Below are 24,068 nucleotides of genomic sequence, written 5' to 3'. Positions count from 1 at the left end.
ACGAAATCGAACGTTTCACTAACAACGCTAGCAACGCTACGTAATAATAGGCGTTCTCTGAAAATTAATTCCGAGACGGAATAACATCGAGGAATAACTTTACTCGTTGGCGTAAAAATAATGCCAGAAGTATTGTAATTTTCATTGCGATTCCTTCCGGTTGCACGAGATTACGTAAAAGGGAACGGACGCCTTTAGGCGTCGGAAGAGCCATTCGACCATTAAAATAGCTTTGGCCACAGTCATTTTCTGGGTCATAATCCGCGCAATTAGACGGCTTGGGAACCGTTTATAAAAGGGGATTATAAATTTAGTCGCGGTAACAGAATAGTCTTCGCAATAGTCTACATTCAAAGGACGATTCTAGCCCTTGAGAATCCGTTTGTGACGTCTAAATTATATAATTCTTCAGCCAAACTTAATTCATATGTATATCGCTATTGCCGTTTCACAATCGCATCGTTTAATCGTCCTGTTAAACGCAACTTGTTAACACAAATTGCTATGTTGAAATTGTCTTTTGTGCGAACAATTTCTTTCTTCTTTTTAAATATATGCGCATCATCTATTACGGAATCCATTTACGATGATTCGTGCACAAAGAATTCGCATTAATCGCATAAGAAACGTAGGTGGTATCACGCGGCCGAGTGCGGAATCACATTGTAAGAATATCGCGGTTGTACGGAAGAAACGGCTCTTGTTGCGGTTACGATAGTTTTGCGGCAAGATCGTTTTTATCGCTGGAAAATGCACCTCACGAATATGCACCGAAACTATCGAGCACACAGCAAATCGTTTCCGAGAACATCTCGCAGCATCTCACGCTATGAGCATTTCTTGCCGTTAATCGATTGCGCGAGATATATCCGTCTATTGATAACAGTTTTAATTATTTAATTTAAGATAAAAATTGGTTGATGGTAGAAGATGGATTCATGTTATTTTAAATTTTTCGTGAATTATTATTATTAATATAAGTTTGTTGTTGCGCCATTTATAATATCTTCTACTCTTTATATTTGCTTTTACATAATTCAGCGCATTTAACAGTTTTTATTACGTAAACTGCGAGTCGCTGTAAATCTCTTGAAGAGACTTTAATACTTGCTACAGGTAAGCACTAGAAAAAAAAGAATTCAGGAAACATCGAGGCGATGCGATTGAGTCGCAAAAGCGCTGGAAGATAATAGTCGTTACTTCTAACGGCCGTTCCGTTAGCCTAGAGTTCCCTCTTACATTTATTGGATCGCACTTTTCTTTCTGTTGCTACGTACGCGCTACGCGTCGAGGACACGCGCCGTCTCGACGGCGGCGTCCGTTCGGCGGATAAACGGAGCCATCGGATTTTATCCGCGCGACGTTTCACGCGGCAATTCAGAGATCAGGGTCAATCGACTGCGACGGGACGTACGACATGATGCTTCTCCAGTAATAAAATTAGCAGTCGTTACAAACTCGTTTAACGTGTTAACTTTTATTTAATAACCGTCGTAAAGTGATTGGAAAATTATGCCAGTTAAGTTTATCGCTAGAAATAATATATAGTAATACATATTACATCTAATTATAATTCGTGAAATTCGTTAGTTTATCATGTCGAGATATCACTCGAACAGCATCTCTTAAATTCAATGTCAATTTGCAATTCATCAACATTAGCACCGCAAACTGTGGAAAATCTGTTTTCTCACTGCAATCTTTTCTCGCGAGACTATTATTTTTAATCGTCGTAAATCCGTGTTAAACTGTTAACAGGGAATTTATGTGAGATTATGTAAGACTGGGATTTATATAAGAGAATTGTAAATTTGTGCTTTAATTTATATTTGCTCGCTCCAAGTTAGAGCTGATTGTTAATTCGACAGAAAACATTCCTAACAACGGCAAATATCAATAATAATCCTCTTCGAGGAAGTTTCTTCGAGCGAGGTTTTTTATCATCATTGACTTACTATTACGTACTCGGTGAACGTAGCGAGCCCCGCTTCTTCCCGGCATGATCTTCCGCGTGCGTGCCTCGTGTACGAAGTCATTGAAACGACAATCGATGTCCCCGTATGGAGACTAATACGCCAGGCTCATCAGCTGGCTTTGCCCAGATACAAGCAACACCGCGCCGTCGAGCACCAAGGGCGAGCATTGATTGACGGAGATTGCTTATCACTTATTACTGGCCGAGAGCTCGTGTCGCATCGATTATCCCGCATATCTCTCGTGAAAAGATAGCTTGTTGCGCGAACAAAAGCCACGCAAGTAAAAAATACGCATAGATGATATCGCGGTACAGGCTTTTTGTTACCGTAACTCTGTAACAAACCGGAAAGATCATGTCGCAAAAAAGAAGAAGATAGAGGCGTTTGATAGCGATAAAAATTTCAGAGGCTGTTTTCCGTTAACCGTTACTTTGAAACCTCAAAACATTCTTATGATTCACAACGAGAAATGGAGGGAAACGAGACTTACTAGGACGTGACAGCGATGCCTGATACAGTAGCCCAAAAATAGGATGTATCACTTATACTAATTGTGAATCCATCTCGCGCCTGCGGCACAAAAAATGTTCCTAATTTCGTCGACACACGATTAAATAATGAATTTAAAGCTAAAAAAACATAATTGCTCTATTTTTTATTGAATTTATTAACGTTATGCATAAAATATTACAAGACAATAAAATTATTATTGATTTATAATAATGAGCTAATTGGTATCGACAAATTACAATGAAATATTAACGTTTCATTAATCACTTAGCAACACAATATCCAACAGACTGAAGGTCGAAAAGGAAATAATTATAGCAATAATAGAGAAAGTTGATTAAATCATAACTACGTTAATTCCGGCAATTTAATTGATCATTAATCGCACGTAAAATAAAAGATTAATAGAGGAGAGAAGAGAGATGCTCATTTACTCCTCAATCACTTGATGCAACTTTATAGTGCTTCGAACTTTAAACTTACGTCAACAAAGTGACGAGGGCTCTTCTGAAAAAAACGTCACAGACGATTAAAGCTAATGGACATATTAAGAACTTTTTTTCCAATGGAGCACGCTGTGCTAAAAGCGCCTCCGTCCCGCGTTAAATGTCACGGTACAAGCGTAGTTGGTTGGGATCAGCTTTCCGTGAAAGACAATCCTTTCCTCGCGTGACGGGAAGCCGAATCGACGCGTCACAAATTGCGTCACCTCCGTCATGCTTTCTCCCGCGAACGATTGTTCAACGAGGAGGAGACGGCGAGCGCGCGCCGTTTTAATGTCGCCGTAATTTGCGCGTTCTATCGGCGACGAAAAACAATCTCCCCCGTCGTCTCGTCGTCGCTGTGATGCACGTCGTAAGCGAGTTTCCCGCGAGTTTCGCAGACGCGATTTTTCCGCATGCGGTCGAACGACGAGGACTCTTCTGCGCCGCGAAACAACGTTGCGCTGACGCTATCGCGTACGCTATAGTTCACGGAGCTTAGAATGTCGAAAAGTCACGTACGATCTAACTTTGGTATTGTCAAGGACAACGCCGCGATTAAAAATTAGTCCGCACGAAAACGCCGGATAACGTATGACGATGACGAACGAGCAAAAGCTTAATTTATCCGCGATAATGAACGGCCATTTACATGACCACGCTCCATTTCTGCTTCGACATATACGTGTATATTCCCAGTATATTATTCCAGTATATTATACGCGCGTGCATTTGCGATCATTATTCGTTATTTGGAATTCCCTTTTCCCAGCCTGCATCCCGAAACGTATTTACGCACGCGCGACTATAATGAAGACCTAGAATCACTATTGGCCGGCCGTTGCACGTGCAATGCATTTCGCGGTGGTATGGCGAGTAAATACGAGGATGATTATGATTATTTCCGATGCGAAACACACCCAGACGCCTCGTTGCGGAGATTATGATATCGAATTGCATGTTTGGAAGCGAGCAAAAAGGAACTGCATCCGCTTTCAAATGTGCAGTGATTTCGAATTGAAATAGGCTAAGAGTACACCCACAGTTTCTTCCAGCAAGCAATAAAGTCACAAATTATTTCGTCCCTGATTGCTAAAAAATAGACTTTAGAGTTCTACACTGAGAAAAAGATACTTGCAATTTATTTGCAGGACGTAAAACTTACTTCACTGAAACAAATCTTTATTTAAATACGGGAAAATATGGAATTTTATTCCTAGCAGTAAATTAATTAATAAAGAAAAATAAGATCTATTTCGCGGAAATGTATATTTCGTTATCACGTTAAAATTTTTTTTAAATAAATATCTCGTTTGCTAGAACATGTCTCGCTTGCTTCGGAATATTTCCCCTTTTTTTTTTCTCGGAGTATAAAATATAAAATTCATAGAATCGTTAATCCGCGAAACGTTCGTGTCACGATCCTTAATCCTCAGTCTAGTGAAAAAAGTGTGCGTAATGTGCGATCTCGTGTTAGTTTCGACGTTTTAAAATCGATTTCGAACTTTATTGTTGTACGTTACAATTAGTTAACAATTTCAAACGTGATCCCGTGCAACTTCCAGTTTGTAAACCTCGCCTCCTTGCCTCGAAAGCTAACGGAACGCCATAATTGGCATAGAGATCTTCAATCCTTTATTCGCCGCGAGAATTGCGCTGTGGGCACGGCGGAGGGAATTAGGTCGCCCGATCGTTTCTCAGAAGACGCGCGAAGGGACGCCAATAATTTCGTACCGGGGATCGCGTTTCCATCGTGGCGCAGGACGGAACGGAACGACGGCCGATAATTCCTCGGCCAACGGGCAATAAATATCCCCTTCTTCGTCGATCTTCTTGCTTGCGTCCCGAGCCCGCGTCGGTTCCGCGTCTTCGGAGATTCTCGCTGCCGTTTTTCTTGCCGCGGTCGCAAATTAAATGAGCGAGCGTGGTCGGCGAAAGTCGGGCAGGGCGGGGGAGAAAAAGCCGCGGGAAGAAGCGTCGCTAGAAGGGGGGAGGGAACATCGTCCGCGAGGGGAAAACGCGAAAGTAAACTGAAAGTCGCCGCCGGGGGAGGATTCCGAAGGTCCGGTCTATTCGGTTCCGCGACTTCTTTCCTTTGCTTTTTTAAGATGCTCTCGCATTGTCCCGTGTAAATACGAAATAAACTGTCTGTGTTTACACCCGAGGAAAGAGAAATACAATACAAGTATCTTTCAAGCTTCGAGTTCAATAAACTTAGTATTGAGTTTCACCGAGATTGTCATACAACGGTAAAATGTTTCCTTCTTGGAGACTCGAATATCAAACTCGAATTTGTCAGACAATCGTTCCAGTATAGACATCTCGAAGAAGCTGGAGTATCGCATTCGTGACGTGCGTGCTCTCGATCTCGTGTATTATATCTCCCTGCCGTTGGAAGATGATTCATCAGACGGTGCTGATGATGCATTCGAGGGAAACAATGCGCTACAAATTGATAATAACCGTCTGTCGCTCGATAACAACGTAAGAAATGCGCTATCTCTTCGAAATAATATCAATTATTACTTGATAATATAATAATTGGATACAAGCAAATCTTAGTTTGCAATTTGAATATAATTAAATAAATTATAACATTCAAAGAAATACATGGATCAATTAGAGTGTGAGAATAATTGATCTATTTAAATATAAAGCTGTGTGTGTGTGTGTGTATTATAGCTTAAAGGGTTTATACAGAAATAGTCACGAAATATCAGTCGAAAAAGAATCGATTGCTCGTGTTTGCCTTAATTCTAGACTTGGCGCACGAGACGCACGAAAATGCTAACCGCGCAATTGTAGGGGACGGACTCGTTCAATTCCGAACAAAGACAACGTTTCCCGGGCTGTCAAGTCATCTGTACTTTGGCGAATTACAGGGCTGGACAAAAGTGCTGTTCTCATTAGCTCAATCATCTTGATTGAATCTTGCGATGGTTCTTGCGGTCGATATTTGGCAAACACAGACATCTCGGCATTTTTATACTTATTCAGCGCATTTCAATTACATTTTAAAGTGTCTTTCGATATTTTTGAGATAAAAAAAAATAAATAATTTCGAGAGAAATCAATTTACCTCAAATTAAAAATAATTAAAATAAAAAACAATATGCTATTATTCAGATAAATACTTGCAAAAAAACTATATTCGTTAACGCACATAGTCAATAAGTTGACTTGTTATATAAATTCGATTTAATTCCTAAAATGCAGAATACAAAATGTGACGATGTAAATGAGGCTGATAAAAGGTCGCAATGCGAGGTTGCCTGGAATGAAAAGTTTAATTGATAAACGATATTCTTTGTAATCATTTTTAACACATAATACAGCATTTTTAACACATAAACAAGCATTTAATTTAAAGAGGAAATAACGCTACTCGATGCTACCTTTACGACTCATCCTTTATACGCTTGTCGAGATCGACATTATTCCAACAGGAGAAGATTACACGCATCACCGAGCATGAAGTCGCTCCTGTTGCAAGGACCGATCTTTTAATCGACTTCTCGCGACGTTCCCGTGTCGCCGCGGAGATCCGGCAGTTTCATGCCTGTCCCTCTTTTCTGTCTCGAACGGACTTTGGAATTCGTCTCGCAGCGTGCCAAGATTTCGAAGAAAAGTGATTTCTATTATGCGAAGTAAATTAACTCGAACGAATTAAATTGCTCGCGTACGAAGTATAACAGCGTGCGAATGGCCGGAACGCTTTTTAGCGTGATTAACAACGATTCCGTAGATGAAAAAGTAAGAACTTGGCTTGATGAGGGCAAGCATCGCGAGACATTAAAATAAAGAAGAAGATTGCGTGAGATAAAAGAGCAAGAGATGCTTTCGAGCACGAGAGAACTGTATAATAGATATTTTTTCGAAATAACAATAGCCCAGTTAATCAATCCAAAGGCCGTATGGTGGAGTAAATGATACAAATTTTAATTAATTACTTAATACGCAATATACTCCTCTATAAGATGTAAGATATATTATACATGTGTACGTAAAAAAAACATTTTACTGCAGTATTTTGCATATGCACGCAGTGACACGAACATAGAGGAGGCACGTCTCGCGGTAATGTTGGATGCTGCATCAGCTCCACAACCCGAATAGGAAGGACCTGTTCTGATTAAAGTTAACATGAGACAACGTAGGCTAGTCCGCATAGTTAGCCAAGTCCAAGTATTTCGGTTCGGCTTCTACACGTGGGAATTTGCAGCATCCCGTCTCTCTCTCTCTCTCTCTCTCGAATTAAAGCATACCGTATTCCTTGAATTACGTGGGAGACGCTGCATCCTCCCCTTTTCTAAAAGTGACGTGCTGGTCTTCTTGCTAACTTAGATAATGCATAGGTGCATCCAGGTTTCCGCTCAAGCAGGAAGCAACTGCTCGTAAATACTTTATGCCCGTAGACGGAATAGGCGTGGTAGCAAACGCAACGATCTCCCCTTCCGTCGACTATGTTGCAATTAAATGTGACAGTTGTGAACTGCATAAATGACGTATATAACTGTAAAATATTATTTGTAGCTCTTGGCTGAACGATGCAGTCTCTTTCTCCCTTTCTTTCTCTGATCTCATACAGTCTTACTCAAAACAAGTTAATCCGCGGAATCTTGAAAACTCGATTACATGATGAACAGGCCTCTCGATACTGTGAAACGTTTTTTAAACACGGCTGCACAGAGTTATATTTAAAGTGGATTATCTCTTATGCTTAACGTAAATTATCTCTTTGCTCAATCGAGCCCAGGCCGTTCAGGAAAGCACTATTAAAGAGATAGGGTTTCCTTAAATAATACCCTTCCGCTAAAGGCAAGAAAATAGACCGCCGCGTCTTCGCAGGTGAGAACTTCCCGTCACTCCCTTTGAGTTCTTCGCTAGTCGCGCGTAAAGTCGCAAACGCGCGAAATTACCGGATTCCCAAGGCGATCATGGCGATTCGATCGATCATCTTTCCATCGCCCATAAACAACGTCGTAAACTCATCGTTCCCGGGGTAGCCCGTAAAAAAATTTCAATCGCAATAATTAACCCCGCCGCGCCACGTGTGCGTAGCGCTCTTTCGCAGGTGAGAGATCCCCCGGTTGCACGCTTCGATCCTTATCGGTTTTATCCATTTCCCTCTCCCCGTCGTTCCTGCGTGTCTTAACGTTCCCGCATCCACGCAAGAATAAAGAACCAATAACTTTCTCGGGTAATATAATTTCCAGCACGAGTGCCGTGTGCTCAGGCGTGTGTGCGCCTTCGTGTAAGCGAAGAAGACAAGCGTCGGCTTTATTTAGGTCAAATAAGAAAATTTCAGTATAATCATCTCCAGAGATGACCGTACCGCACATTGTATGTTTTAGCTCGTCTTAAGACGTAAGTAGTTAACTACGTGCGCTCCTCGAGAAGAATTCTCGTCCGTACGCAGGGAAGATAAACGCACCACAGAAAATTACAACGTACATCTGTAAATTCAATGTAGAAATTTTCAATCGAGAAAAACGGCTTGGCGACGACCGTGCGATAAGTCGCGACCCTTTATCGACTTCCTGGCTGCACCTGTGTGCCCCGGCTCCCTCTTTAACTACGTAATAGCGCTGCCCGTCTTCGGGATGCACCCGAAGATGCCATTAGCATTATTCGCCAAATTGCCCGCTCGGTACCTCAACTGTCAAATTGCGAAACCCGGAGAGAGAGAGAGAGTTATCGCCTTTTATTACAGACTTCAAAGTTATTACATCGCGATGCAACGAATATCGTAAAGTGCAATCTCTTTTCAGCTTTAGCTCCCCAATAAAATGGAAGTGAAATGAGAAGAGCATAGTTTACTCTCTTGTGCATTAGACTAAAAAATTTGCATACATGCTGCATAATGACAGAGAGAGAGGGAGGGGAGGGATAAAGTTACGCGCGAGACCGCCCTTCCGTGCAATCTCGAAAGGGTAACTGTATATTGAAACGCCGATCACACAGCACGGCTATTCGCAGATTAAAGATGAGGTTCAAAAGCAACAACAGCGAAGAATAGCGTATCTCGTTAAAAATTCACCACCTTTTTCAGCCGCCCGTGGTTTAGCGGGTTATTGCTTCGCATTCATGCGCCTCTCTCTCTCTCTCTCTCTCCTCTCGGGATATGCATCAACCATCAATATGATATCGCGTATAATATATCAAAGCCGATACACGGGAGCATAGGCGAGCAGGTTCCCGGAGGCTGCGGAGGCCTCGGCCGGTGCTTCCTGTTACTCGCGCGCGCGGCGATGATAAATAGGAGATAAAATGATACGTTCGATGATGCGCGCAAGGAGAGATCGATCCAATACCGACTTAATTAAGGGATGCGATATACGTACGTCGTTATTACCGGCGTAATCTATCTGCTCGTTACGCACAATCCTGATTATTCATTGTCCAGGAGAGTCAATGGCATCGACGGAGCGACAATACAATCGCGCTGTTCTAACAGGAAACCGATCGGCGGATTAAAAAGTTATTTATTTTGAAATCGGCATCAATCGACAACCGACGTCTCGTAGCGATTCATGTGCTCTCAATTTGTTATTCAATCATCTAATGGGATGGAATAATTCCCGTCGAATAGATAATAATCCCTCTTTTCATCGATTGGAAAGCGAAATTAATGGAGAGGAATTAATATAATCTGATACAAAACATAACGTACAGCGTGTCGTATTGTTAAAATAAAGCAGAGTGCCTCGCGTGGTTTAAATACTGGATTAATCCAATCAGTACGTTCTACACCTCCTTGCCAGACTTTAGATAAGTGTAGCGTAACAGGATGTCTCGGGAGACCAAGAATATATGGCTAGGAATAAATGACCAAGATCCGACCGCTGATCCGTTTCAGATAATCTCTTCACCGCGCTCCACATAAACAAGTCACTTAAGGCTTAAGCTTTTTGTTCTCTTTTACGATTAGCTGTTCGATTCTGTTCTTCAGCAATCTAGTTGTCGCCCCCTTTTCTCATTCGTAATCTTCCAAGCCGTCAACCACAACCGCAGTTTCGTCGGTAGATAAGGCTGTCCACAACAGCCGAGGCAATCATCTTAGGTAGAAGACGCGCGGTGAAAGCTGTCTCGGTTTTTCTAGCCCTCTTTCTCCCTCGAGTGTACTCAAGCATCGGTTGACCGTGACGCTAACGAAGAGAGTACGGGAGACAGAGAGGATCCTCCAGCCGTCTAGCCGGCGCGCATAACCACCATGTCTCGTCTATGCAAAAGGAATGGGCGAGGGTTGCCAGGGTGACGGCCCGCCGGCGCCCGACTGGGAGGGTCGATACTACGACATCAACGTCACCAATTCGTTCTTCGTGTTCCGAAGACCATCCCTCCGTTATCTCTTGTTGCATCGTATTCTTAGGAATGGCGCTTCATCCGAGCGACTCGACATTTGTGGAAAACTGTCGCGCCGCGTTTTTATATTACGCATCCGGGATTTTAAATGTTTATGATATAAAATTATCCATCTTCTTAGTTATAGTTGAGCGTTATAGCATAGAATTAGACACGCAGCAAATGTCTTACTTGACTGTGAAACTTTTCATCTTAATCATGAAAAGATAAGATAATATAAAAATTGTATCGCTTGCTCTTCAGACGTCAAGAAGATTGTCAAGCAGATTTACTCCGTCACAATAAACTCCAAGTTAAAAAAAAAAAATGTTATCACGTTACTACTACAAGTGCTATTGTGATATTGTGTTTTGCATATAAAATTATTATCACGATAGAATTCTATTGTGGGAATAACAGACTTCCCTCTTTCGAGAGAAGTACAGCTTTCGAGAGAAAAAGAAAAGGCGCAATGCGCAACTACAATGTGCACGTTTCAAGCCGCGTAAGTCGTAAATAACGTGTGCTATGCCATAATGCGACCGCGCATCAGAAATAAAATAATACCCGTGGCGCGTTCAAAGTACATTCATTTTTCGAATAAATTGAGCTCGTCGAGCGCGACTCTCCCGTGGTCAAACGATGCCGTTACTTCACTATAGCAAAAGTTTCAAAATTTACGATCTGTTGTGTACCGTATGCGTTCCAGTAACCCGTAACTACCAAACAAAGGAAAGAAAAGCGCGCGCAATGGCATTGTTACGACTTCGTGGAAGATATAAAGATAATCATTTAACTTCGCCCGGCATCATCGATCCATATCTCGCGCCGTTTTTGCCATTGTAATATTCACCGTAAAACAGTACACCGACACGTTCGTCGCGTTAACGCAAAACACATCACATCCCAATTTTCACGCTTTCGCCGACGTAAAGAAAACTCGTTCCGAGTGTCTTTCGTGACCGAAATATTTCTACTGGTAAAACTAGTCCACGTGCCACAGAGAAAGATATAAAATAATATAAATCCTAAGTAAAAAAATATATACTTGCCAATTAAATTTTTTAATGGTATCGCACATAATTGACGCACATCTTTTCCAATTGCAATACCTGGTATTACAAAAGTGCCTCACAATTTCGATTCTCTAATTACTTCAACAGTTCTTGACAGATGGTCAAGATACATCGAGGCACACACAGGTCCGCGACGAGCAACAAATCCCATCGAACCTTCATAAAACGCGATCGCGATACGGTTCGTAAAATTTTACGACGTCGATATCCCTCGAGTAGCTCGGCCCTGAGAAGTTCTTTTCCGATACGCGGATACGCAATCGTCTCGCGATTTTTCTCGTAGCGCCAAAACTTGAAGAGAAGAATGCTTCACGGGCGTGCGAAGGTGTTCACTCGTGCTGAACGATCGAGCGATCGATTCGACGTGAAATATCAGCATCCCACCGTAATGGTGCGGGTTCGCGACCCTTTCTGGCATAAAAGATACCACCATCTACGGTCCGGAAAAGCCTCAAACACACAGCGCTGCCACCGTTCAAAGAAGAACTCTTTTTGGCTCGTAAAATTAACCTTGTGCTTTATATAAAAGATAGCTACATTTTTTTGTCAGAGATAATACCATGTGATAAATAATAATACAGAAATAATTCTTTTACTTCTAAATATAGTCAATAAAGCGTAACTTTATGAAAAATAATTATATGATAGCGAATCCGTCGATTTCTCTACAAAGAAGTTATTAAAAATAAGCTAGTCGATAGATATCTGCGTTTCGAAGAATTGCTCTCGCGGATTCCGCGAACGACAATACAATCCAGCATCAGTTTGGCCTCAATGCATTCCGGTTGCATCGCGGCGGTCAAGCAGAAATGCCTGGAATTTTACCGTCAGGATCTGTACGCGCGCGACGCAGATCGCGAAAGACGTTTGTAAACGGCGGCGGTGCAAGTGATCACGGCAACGTGTGGTCAGACTGCCCGAAACCCTCGACGGATTCCGAGTGTCGCAGCAGGAAAGACGGGAAGATGCGACGTAATCTCATTACGAGTGACACAAATGCCAGTTCATTTAAACGAAAAATAAAGCGGAATTCCTGTAAATCCAAACGTTAATTTCTTCAACTCAAATTCTCAAATTCCATTCAAAATTCAAATTTAATTGAAGACGAAGAAAAAGAAAATTGTAAGTAAATTGCCGCTAAAAATTTCTAATATGACGTGGTATAACGATTTCGTGGAATATATTAATAGAAATTTTAGATTACAATATTGCTTAACGAATATTGGATCTTATCTCTCGAATAAGCTATGATATTTTAGTCTTTTTGTTAATTTGCACGTAACTTTTTTCTTGTTAGAGTAAATACGAGGTGCAAGCTGTTTTGATTAACGGTTACCAAGCGTGCTATGGTGGCCCAGTTAAAAGTGCCGTCTGAAAGTGTAACTAATTAGACACTTTCGAAAGTTACCGCAGAGTCTGACGTGACAGTGTTTCATTCGGTTGCCTTACCGCAGCCGCGGTATTAATACACGTAATTGACGGAGAAAATCCACATTCTATTAATAATCTACAACGGCAATATACGAGAGAATGTTGATATCTCTGTACGAATATCTGTGTACGATATTTAAATATGAAGCGAGCCTTTAAGATCTCTCTAAATTGCACGCACGAATCGAACGTTCCCTAAAATGAGAGAATTCAAGAGCTCAGGAAAGAATTGGAACTGTTTCGAATAATTTTATGTATGAAATATGCAGTCTTGGGAGAATGCCAAAAAAGTATCTACCAAGCGAACGTAATGACATTTTATCCGACGGAAATTTTATCTTATTTTCAGACCTTACATCCGTTCTTGGCAAGAATTCCAATGTCTCAGAAAACAAAAAGACATTATTTTAACGTTTTTGGGACTCGTCCCCAACAAAGTTTCAAACTAGCACGTGATGGCGTTAACAAACGAGCTTCCCAATACAGAAGGTGCTTTTCATATCGTATCAGTCAATTTTTAAATAAATTTTTAAACAAATTTCTTGAACTTCTTAAACGATAAAGCTTATTTCAACTAATAATAACACTCAAGTTACAAAATTGCATAAAACTGTAAGAAAGTAAAGTTCATTATATTACACTAAGGAAAAAAAGTTGTTAATTTAACTAAATTTTTCCACTTGATTAAATTTCTTCAATTCAAGCACCTATGTATTTCAATCAAATATATAAATACTTGAATAGAAGTTTAAGTAATTTATGTATTTGAGTTAAATGAATAAATACTTAAATTAAATAAATTTAACCAAGTCGAAAAATTTAGTCAAATTAACATTTTTTTCTCAATTTAATAATGTAAATTATCAATTCAATTCGATTAAACGCTTAAATTGAATAATTATTGCACTGCAGAATTTCGATCCATGCTTTCTCGTTGCAGTTCTCGTTTTGTGCGCACTGGTTGCGGTCGCGTCGAATCCGTCATCGCTCGAACGAGCGCGATTGCGAAACGCGAAGGCACGGCCGCGGTGCGATTTGCGTTGGCGGCCCTCTAAGGGGAAACGGCCGTGATTCAGAAACGCGTGCATGCAGCGAGCGCTAAGGGGATAACCGTAATATCGCGAAGCCGACGGCCACGTAAACCGTGACCCACCACAAGCGCGCACCTGCGACGACAGGCGGCACAAACGAGCGAGTCTTTACGCACGTGTTACACCTTGTTAAGCTCGCGACCTTTGCATCGTAGCACTCGCACGCATTAATAATACTTCCAGCTCAAGCAGCTGCATGTATGATTAAACGGCGACGGTGACGTGAGAAACTGTCGATCGATATATCCAACTTTTGCTAAACTAAAAAAAAAAATAACGTCGGTTGTTACGTCAGCCGGCAGATACTTCGATATTAAATATTTAAAAAAAAGTGTATTTTTTAATATTATACAAAGTGCGTACTTCTTTTTAAATGTACATTCATTTTTACTGCAATATCGTAAACTGCCGCAATTTTCCGGATTTCCTGTATCAATGCAAATTATCATTCCAAATTTATAAGCGCGACGCAATTATTTTCTGTTCTTATTTCCCGCTTATTCGTTATTTTTCCGATCCATTTATTCGCTCATCGTTCATCGACCTTATTGTGTGCTCGCTATCATACGACGCTATTTGTGGTCGAATATGTGGGACGTTCATTACAACGATTTACCCAAGGATTGCCATTATTACTCGCCGGGTCAACGGTAACGCGATATCCCCGTCGAGCACGCCACCCCCGTAAGAGTAGGGTAAAATTTTCCCCTTCGACAATGAGCTCGCCGCGATCGGATTCTCTTACGGCATCGACTCGATAATTAACTCGGGCATACGGAGAGAGATCGATTAATCGCGGTACCGATAAAGAGAGCAAAATGAATCGAATAATAGATGCGCGATATAGAAAGTTTCCTCCAGTCATCGCGTACCCGAGGTTATCGCGGTGCAACTTCCGACGATGGTTCGAACGTGTGTCAATCACGAAACAACGGACGATTAATCCGAAAACCACGCGCGAAAGCCGCGCTTTCCTCGGTCATGCGTGACTCGCGTGCGAGCTCGCCTTCAGAAAAATCCCCCGATTCTTCCTCACCTCCCGGAATTCTCCCCCCCCCCTCTCGTCGAAACACAGGAAAGATCGCCACAAAATCGGGTGAAATTCGTTCCGCCTAAAGCCTCGGCATCGATCGATTACGATCTCGACCGTGATTTACGAGCCTGAGAGACTCTGCCTGCCACGGGGGAGAAAACTTCGCGTGCGCGCACGTCAAATCGATCTTTTGTCACACTTTAACGCGCTGTTGCCCTAACCCGAGCGGAATTTATGACGAGACATTAAGCATCATCGATAGCTCGCGTAGCTGGCCTCCGCCGGCGCAGCGGATTTCTTCGGCCCCGGCCGACGACGTGTCGATCGTTTCGTCCGGCTGCTCGCGGAGTTAAGCGCGACCGACACGTGTTGTACCTGATCTCCCCTCATGCGGCTCGGCACATCCATCTGATCTTCGGTCGTGCGACTCGGCGTGTATCTCGATCTTTCGTCACGCAACGCAACGTTTCCGTCGCGGGGGGAAACCAGTGCGAATTTATGGCCGAGAAACGCGAGATTTTTGAGATTCTTGCGCTCTTTAATTTCTGGAACAGCGATCAGCCGTCGTAAATTTAATTGTTACACATAACACGACAGCGAGATGTGTCATGATCTCACACGTTAACGCCGGTGTAGTGAAATTTTTAATTTAAATTTTCGTTAAAAAGACACGAGAAAAAAAAATATGTGAAAGCAATATTATAACTCGCGTTATTGTAAATCGGGTTTCATGTCAAAACTTTCTTCACATATTGTTTCTACACGATAGGCACATAAGGGGCTCAGATAGTATCGGATTCACTTAATCCGGCGCACGAATGTCCGCCGGCCATCCGGGCGAAAGATAATACAGAAATCGAGGACGGCGGATTAGGAAAATAATTCGCTTTCACGCGACTCAACGGCCGGAAACTTCGTTCGGCGGCGGGAGACCAATTCAACAATTAATCGTACGTATATTTTTTATACGCTTTCTAGTAGTTCTGCTAAGTTCTGTTAACAAGTATAGACACTGCTAGTGCTAACAGAAAATCTCGCGTTAATTAAAACGCAGGCGAGTTAGTTTATAATTGAAATAATGAAACACGCTCGTAATACAGTTCCGCGTGCTCTAGACAAACGCGTGTAATTAAAATTTATTACGCGGTGTTATCGCGTTATCGCAAGGGATTACTTTTTCAGTAAGCAAAAGTTCCAAAAAGCGAGGAGACATTAGTTTCGACTACCCGCGAGGTTAATTTAATTACCTCTAATGCTTAAAGGGAGAGAAAGAGAGAGAGAGTGGGAGAGAAGAAGGATTATGTACTTCTTAAATCTTTGACCCCGAAAGCTGTAATGGATCACGTGAAGCGTGCGTTGAAGGAGCCTCCAATTATATGCGACAAGTACAAATAGCCAGCGAGCATGACAGTAGCGGACGATACGTATAAGGAAGGTCTACGCTATTTTAACGGTACACGCACGAGTTAGCTCTGCCGAACAAATTGTCCTCTTTTTTGCTTTCTCACGCAATTAGCCGCGATCTTTTAGTAAAAATGCGTTTTACGCGCTGTAAAAATGATACCGTGCCATCAGGCGCATCGCAATTATTGCAATTTTATGGAAACGTCGAAAGTATAGCGTCGTTCTGTAAAAACTTTGGAAATAGAATTGCAAGACTCAAGTTAAAACGTTACCAATTATCTCTAATTACAGATGGCATAATAAAATAAAACTTTCGAATTAGTTTAAAAAAAATTTTATAATCTATAAGAAACGTTTCTCTGCGATAACTTAAAAAGTATTAGTAAACCGACAAGCAAGAAGCAACACAAAACTTCAGTGACTTCTAAAACACTATACGAGTTCTCTTACCGAAGAAAGTCGCCACGGACAATTGAGAAAGATTCTATTTGTTTTGATAGAACGCATGCTTCGCGTGCAATACCGACTCGACCTTAATTACTCTTAATTCAACGCGATGGTAATGACAATTAACGGTCGGCACATTTCTCGTTGCGCCTTCGATAATAATTGAACGTTGATATCACGCAGATATCCGCCGCGTCATATCTGACTACATCACACGTTAATATCCGCTCAATTTTCCAGACTCAATTAATTTCTGGCAAATCCCGTTACGCATCCATATATTTGAGAATTCTTATCATTAATTAATGTAGCCTCATTCTATATACTATTCTTATAGGTGTTTCTTATATTTCACAATAAATGTTACGTTAAAAATGATAAAGTAAATGTTTAGTAAGCAATATTTCAGTAAAAAGTACCTTTAATATCTCGTCTAATAAAACTTTTTCTCGTACTTCACACTCTTTCTCGAAAAAAAATGGAGCATTACTATCAGCTGACATGATCTTAGCTCGAATTGGAACGTCGATGCAATCATTGCCAACTGGCAACGGGATACATTTAAAGATTAGAGTATAGCACAGCGTCTGCCTTACTGCGCTGAAAACTTTCTTTCGGCACGAAAGTACAAATATATCACTGTCATCGCGTTAATAAATAATTTATTTTCACAGTAAAATTGCGATTACTAATAATAATAATACTTTTACACACGCGCAATATTAATGGTAAAGAAATTTTCTGGATGTCAGAATTTTATTAGGAATTCTCTCTTATGATATTTTTACAGCGAATGATCGATGATACCGAAAAAGGAATAAAAATTCAAGCAATTTCTTTCGGAAATTTCCGCAGTTTTGTTCGCTGTCAAATGCACGCATTTATCTTTCTTCTAGTTTTTCTCGTGCAAAATTTTCTATGCAAAAGGAACGTGAAGAGGCAAACGTCACAGCAATTTTACGGGCGAATCGGGCCAAGTCTATTTTCGAAATTTAATCGTTACTTGTGTCTTCTCAGATTGGAGCTCTTGCCAAGGACGAGCTTTCGCTAAATGAGACGTGACTCAAACTGCATACGGATGCTGATTATTGAAAAGATTGCTCTAAGATAAATATCTTAGAAAATGATGTCTATGTCTATGAAAAAGACTTATTTTGGAGCATCCCACTTATTAAACGATATTGCCTATTCTCACGCTATCAAAAAATAATGAAGGTTTACCTGGATTTTGGTCAGTCATTTTCGCGCAAATATCTCCGCGAAATTAGAAACGAAATTACAAGTCCTTAAGTGCTGCTGCAAGCGTAATTTTACAGGGCAATCGGTGACTCACCTGTAACAGAAAATCATACACACTTGTAAGAAAAAAATTACATTAAATGCGCATAACATAATCTTCTAATTAAAAAATAGACATACGACCTTCTAGCCGCGTCATGATTGTAAATGCCACTTTAATTTACAGCGTAGAAAATTCGTATTAATTTATGCGGTAAGTTTTAATTACCACCCTAACTCAAGACCACAACACATTTACCCTTCACTATCGGAAAACCAAGTGTAATTAACAGTTTCCTGTACGTAGAAGAGTTTTCTCTCCATAAACAATTTCTTATCCTTTTCTCCACCATTCAGTTTTCGACATTCATCTCGGATTTCCTTCTAATTAATTTTCCATCGTTCGTTTGAAAGTTGTTTGCAAAGTCATAACGGAGTTATTGAAATGTAACGAAAAGAAGGAAGGGGAAAGGGGAGCAGAAACATACGTTTGTGATAATACAGTAAACGGCGATCGACGCTCGATTGCACTCGGATGGGGAAATTTAATTGAACAGCCGATACGCGTCGATAGCGAGCCAACCGGAAAAAGCGGCCGCATGAAAAATCACGATCAAATGCAAAACGCCGCTCGCAAATCTCTTTTTTTTTTCTTTATCAGGAGGGCAACGTATGTCGCCTACAGCCGTAAAAGCTGCTCGCTCTTGGGTTAAACATGCAGGTCGCCGCGGCGCGCCGTGTCGATACGCGTTAAATCATCGAGCAAGAAATTTTCCGCGAACACATTATCCAGAGCGTCATAGGCAACGCGCACTTTCTCTCGTTTATCCTCTAAAAAAAATAATAACTTTTTAGAGAAAAGTTTTATTCAACGGAGCATATTTCGAAATAATTTTACCATCTTCCATGTATTAAAGATTTTAACAACTGAGCTCCAAATTTGAAATAAGTAAATTTAATTTCTTATCTGAGACAAGTAAGATAAATAATCTTTCTTATCTCTTTAAGTATATTTTAATTTCTACTGAAAAGCAACAAATATAAGGGTTCGTTAATTTATTATGAGATGGAATTTTTATGTAATCCACGTTTAATCAACTTAATCACTTCACGAACTCATTTAAATGCATGTAGATGTATAATAATTGTGTTCACTGCGTTTGTTTTTGTTGGATTTAATCTTTAACGGGCGACGGTATTGTCGAGCAACCCGGGACAACAGAATGCGCTGCTTCCGCTGCAGGAATCTGCAGCTCCGATAGTCGACGTCGAGAGTGTAGGCACCACAGTCTGCGAGCTCCGCTCGCCAGACGTCGTGGTCGAGGAATCGCGATCAGCGTTGCGCGCCTTCGGCGGTAACGACTCGAGGCGAGAGGCCTACACGCTCGAAAAATCCGGAGCGCGCGCCGCTTCCAAAAGACGCTTTTAGATCGGTGGACCTCCTGCCGACCGAGCATCGACGCGAGAATCGACCCCCAACCCGGATTAGTAAAATTAGAACTACGACGTGCCCGGCGCGATTCACGTTCCCCTCGTTTATTATCCTATTTCTGCGACCGCAATATGCGGAAATACTGCGACAAGTAACACCGAGTATCTGGCAGTTGTCAATAATATCGACAACCTATTCCTATCGCACAGAATCTTTAAATAAAAAAAAAAAAAAATCGAATCGATTCTTAAGAGAGATGCGAAGTTGAAAATAAAATATCAAACGCTAACGATTGCATAACGAGAGCATATGTCCGTCGTGATTACATTCCACCTATACAACTCGTCGATAAATAATAGCAATCCATGTATAAAACTAAGCTTTCGGGGCAGTGATGCGTTTCCCCTTTCCACGGGCCATTTCTGCGGTCACGTTCGAGCACCCTCGATCTCTCGTTTCACTTTTGTTTACCCTACTGTCGGTGCATTCGTTGCAGTGGAGCGCGGATCGAAATTACAGAATTACCGCTTTGCATGCTGGCGCGTGCCGAATTGTTTGCTTCGCGATACCAACGACAACGACAGTCTTGAGTACCTGACTATCTTAAATAAAAAAAATAAAATGCTTCTACAGAATAACTCGTGCGAAATTCATTTTTAAGTGTTAGTAAATCAACAATTGTTACATCGACTTTTAATTATATTGAATTTTTTGTAGTACGGATCCAACTATCTATTTGTAACTTTTATTTAAATTACTTAATAGTCAACTTTAGACAATTAATCTTTGAATTGTGAAAGTACGATAGCTAGCGTGACTCAAATTCCGGCTAAATATAGACAATTGGTAAAGAGTACTTCTGGTATACTTCAGGAAATTATACTCTCATTAGATGTTATGCGTTCTGGCATGCCGTAATTAGTAAATTGAGTTATCGCCTCGTTATAAATCTTCGTGCGCTTACTCAACATCAGCGATTCTAAGCGAATTCTAAAGACTCCGGGATTCAGGGATAATTACAGGGATTGAAGACAGAACTGCAAGTGGATGCAAATGAACAGCGGACGGTGAAGGAAAGAAAAAGAGAAAGGAGAAATGCAATTGCGATAATTGATAGTTACAAAAGTCGCCTTGTTAAATAGGCACAAACAGGACGCGAGATCCTAACCGGCTACGAGATGACCTTTCCTCATCTACAAAATGTTAATAGATGCGTCGAATCGAGAAATTATAGTACGGCGATGCATCCTCTTGATCGTTTCGTCCTAATTATCGTTAAATGTGCTTAGATGTGTGACTTTGAATTTTACTTATTTGGTAGTTATAATCAGTTCGTTAATTAATAATCGCCAGTTAATAACTAGCTTGGTATTCGATTTGTCATTCACGTCGAGACTACCTGGAACTTCATTTATTCTCAGGAAATATTGGGAAATCGAAGTCTAATGGTTTTCCTCGAATTTCCGCTGTGCAATACTCTGGAGCAATTCTCTAGAACTATTTTCAGAAGCGTGACTTCGCGTCGTTACTGCAATCTCTTGTTGTTAGCTAATTAACTGCAATCCCGCTACCACGTTATGAGACCGATTATGCAGAGCGGTTATTTGGATTTTTCAATCTCTCTCTCTCTTTTTCTCCTTAATATAATTATCGCTCGACCCCCCTCGCGAAAGATAAATCGATCCAGCGGGAATAACTCATCCTAAACCGTTTCGAGAATGTTATGTGGCACAATGTATTTTTTTTAACCCACGACCGCATGAGCAATATAGATACGTCGTAGCAGCAAAGTTATACATTTATAAAATCATGCATCTCTGTCACATCATCAATATCTGAGATTCACTTCCGAATGCTATCACAAATTATAACAAATGATATCTCGAAAGATCAGACTGCCAGATATAATATAATAATGAACGCCCGTAATTTCTCCTATCGACGATAACTTTGTCGGCACGCAACGAACGCGTGGTCGATACTTATATGGTAAACGATTCCGGCGGCTTTAAATTACGCACTCTGGTACCCTTCGGACTTCTAATCTATACCTAAGCCGATCGTTTCGCCCGATAAAGTAAAAAAAAAAAAAAAATGACGAGCAGAGGAAGGAAGCGATCGGAAAGTTAGGGCTCAAAAAATCGATCATTATACCTTTCTAATTACGAGCCGGTTAAGACACGTCCGTTAACGGCGCAATTATGCGTTTGTAATCAGGACGAAGTGGCCTTCGATCTATCTCGCAACCCTCTTTATGCCCAATCGCGAAGGAACCCTCGAGAAAAAGGCAACCGTTGATTGGAGCATCAAGCGGACGATATTTACGAAAGGAATTATTTAAATCGCTGCAACGGTCGTTTATGAGCACCCGCGGTTACAGTTCTTCTCCATTTAAATTTACGACACGACTTCGTAACATTCAGGCATCATCCGCGCTGGTGCTTTACATCGGGAAGAAGCGACCCCGTTAGACGCGACAGAAATGAATCTCATCATTACGCGCGAGATGCGATGCTTTTATTTATTGATTCGATCTGGCAGCGATTGTGATCGATGATCGCGTCGCGGTGGCGCATCATCATTATCATCGGTGCAGCGAGAGCTATCGACGTTTCACATCTCCACGTCATCGTGCTGCTCCTCAAACTTTCCTCGCGTCAGTACTTTTGTTCGCTGACTTTCTAGCGGTGGAAAATTTTTGCCACTTTTATCAGAAACTGTGATTCGTCTTATACAATTAAATAAGAAACTAAAATGTTTCTCCACCGCAACATAAAACTAATCAGCTTGTTGCATTTAAATTCTTCCCGCACGACAAAATATAATCTTACAGTGCACACATTTTTTAAATATTAATATATATTACATTGTGAAAAGTTCACCTAATAATTAAAAAAAGTTTTCACAAATTGCAAGGTATTAAAGTAACTAAAGCAACTCTATTTTAATGCAACAAAAATCTTGTTAAATATTATTTTACTGTCATAGTTTTCATAACAAAAACTACATCGAATTAACACTCTAGGTTTAATTTTTTCCTCTGCTAACAGGATTGATGAATATCTCACTTATGAATATTTTATATAATCCATTTGAGCTTCTTGTTTTTTTCGTGCCATATTCAGAAACGTTTCCCGCGCGTAAACGTTACATTCCGAGACAATCCGATACGCGATCGAAAGAGAAAGAGGACTGATAAACGAGCGTTCATTGGTAACCCGGTGGCGATAAGTGGCGGCTGCCCGCGGAGTGTTCGTTAAAGCACTGTAATTACTATCCTCGGGAATCCGCGCCGGCCGTCGCGCGGGATTACGGAACTCGAGACTACCACGAGACAAGGCCTGTGTTTTCTGCGCCGTGGAGGGACGCCGATTTCAAAGCCATACGCTGATTAGCGATCATCGTCTCGAATCCGATCGCATTAACTGATAGTAACGACGACTTCTGAGAGTGCCATCGATCCCCTCGATCGAACGTGCGCCATGCCCGAGGGGCCACCGTGCCTCGATAATCGACGGTTCCTCGACTACGCGAGAGCCGCGATCCATCTTATGCAGTTATTACTCACGATACGTACACCGCCTTAAGGCGCTTATATCAGATCAGGGTTATGCCGAGGTGTCCCACTTCTGTATCATGTGATTCTTTTTTTTAACCTCTGGTGAACTTTGAATCGACTTTTCTACAGCAAAAATAACGGGGTTGTAATTTGAAACAGTTGTAAAATACGTTTAACAAATTTTTTAGATAATTTGAAAAAAAAAAAAACCATAATTCGTGCGACCTAAATCCATCGAGTAATTTGTCGAATCTCTTCTCTCGCGGCAAACCATAAAAGATGAATTAACAGTCCACAGAGTTCTTTGACGCGATTCAATTGAGCGGTAGTCTCCGACTGGGATTAATTAGCGTTTTTTTTTTTTTTGAAGGCGTGTATCAAGCGTGCAGCTTTCATACGCGAGAAACATAACGCGAGGCGACCTCCTCGTTTTGCAGAAAACATAACGGCTGAATTCACCTCGAATCGCTCGAAGCGTTGCATCAATTTCGCGGAGGATTAACGGAGGGAAGAGCGGAGAAAATGTAGGCGCGCAGAGGTCTTAATGATCAATCAAAAATCAAAGAATGTATAATGAGTAAACGAAATTATTCGGAACAGTAGGTTTCCGTCACTCTGTCGCGAAGGCGGTTTTCACTGTGGTGCAATCAAACGAGATACTTAACTTTTGAAAGTTCCGCGGTTGACGATGAAAGTCGCACTTGCTGGTAATGATACCGGGTTAATAGTAATTATAACTAATTACAAGCTTTCCTAGTTTCTTATAACCGCGTCTCTCGTGTCGGGAACGGCCCCATCATCAGTTCCACGATGAAGATAGGTTAATCGTTAACAACTTCCGTCGTGAAAAACATTAACCGCTTAAACGTTAAAACGTCAAATAATGTTAATAATTAATGGAGAGATAAACGCGCAAGAAATAATCATGGATATCAGAACGTGTCGTTAAAACGTTAGACGTGAAATATAACCAACGTCCGTGCCGCGGATTAATTTCCGTATTTG

At 41.2% G+C, this 24,068-nt stretch overlaps 2 protein-coding genes across 6 annotated transcripts in view; both read right to left on the bottom strand.

The window, feature by feature from the left end:
• Positions 1-18,125, bottom strand: part of LOC105838800 (ensconsin) — a 112,553-nt gene extending 94,428 nt beyond the window's left edge. For 2 of the 5 annotated variants that reach the window (XM_036291235.1, XM_036291236.1), the window contains exon 1: positions 18,016-18,124. In XM_036291235.1, the coding sequence (XP_036147128.1) occupies positions 18,016-18,034 (19 nt within the window). In that variant the 5' untranslated portion in view covers positions 18,035-18,124. Of the gene's footprint in view, positions 1-18,015 lie in introns of all 5 variants that reach the window. The other 3 variants (XM_036291232.1, XM_036291228.1, XM_036291229.1) reach the window with 3 other exon arrangements.
• LOC118647059 overlaps positions 18,021-24,068 on the bottom strand; it is a 47,458-nt gene continuing 41,410 nt past the window's right edge. The window contains exon 4 of the mRNA XM_036291238.1: positions 18,021-18,127. Coding sequence (XP_036147131.1) covers positions 18,105-18,127 — 23 coding nt within the window. The 3' untranslated portion in view covers positions 18,021-18,104. The remainder of the gene's footprint in view (positions 18,128-24,068) is intronic.

Source organism: Monomorium pharaonis, chromosome 8 (genome assembly GCF_013373865.1).
Source record: "Monomorium pharaonis isolate MP-MQ-018 chromosome 8, ASM1337386v2, whole genome shotgun sequence".
NCBI lineage: Eukaryota > Metazoa > Arthropoda > Insecta > Hymenoptera > Formicidae > Monomorium > Monomorium pharaonis.
The sequence above is the reverse complement of the archived record's forward strand: the minus strand, read 5'-3'. Positions and strand labels throughout refer to the sequence as shown.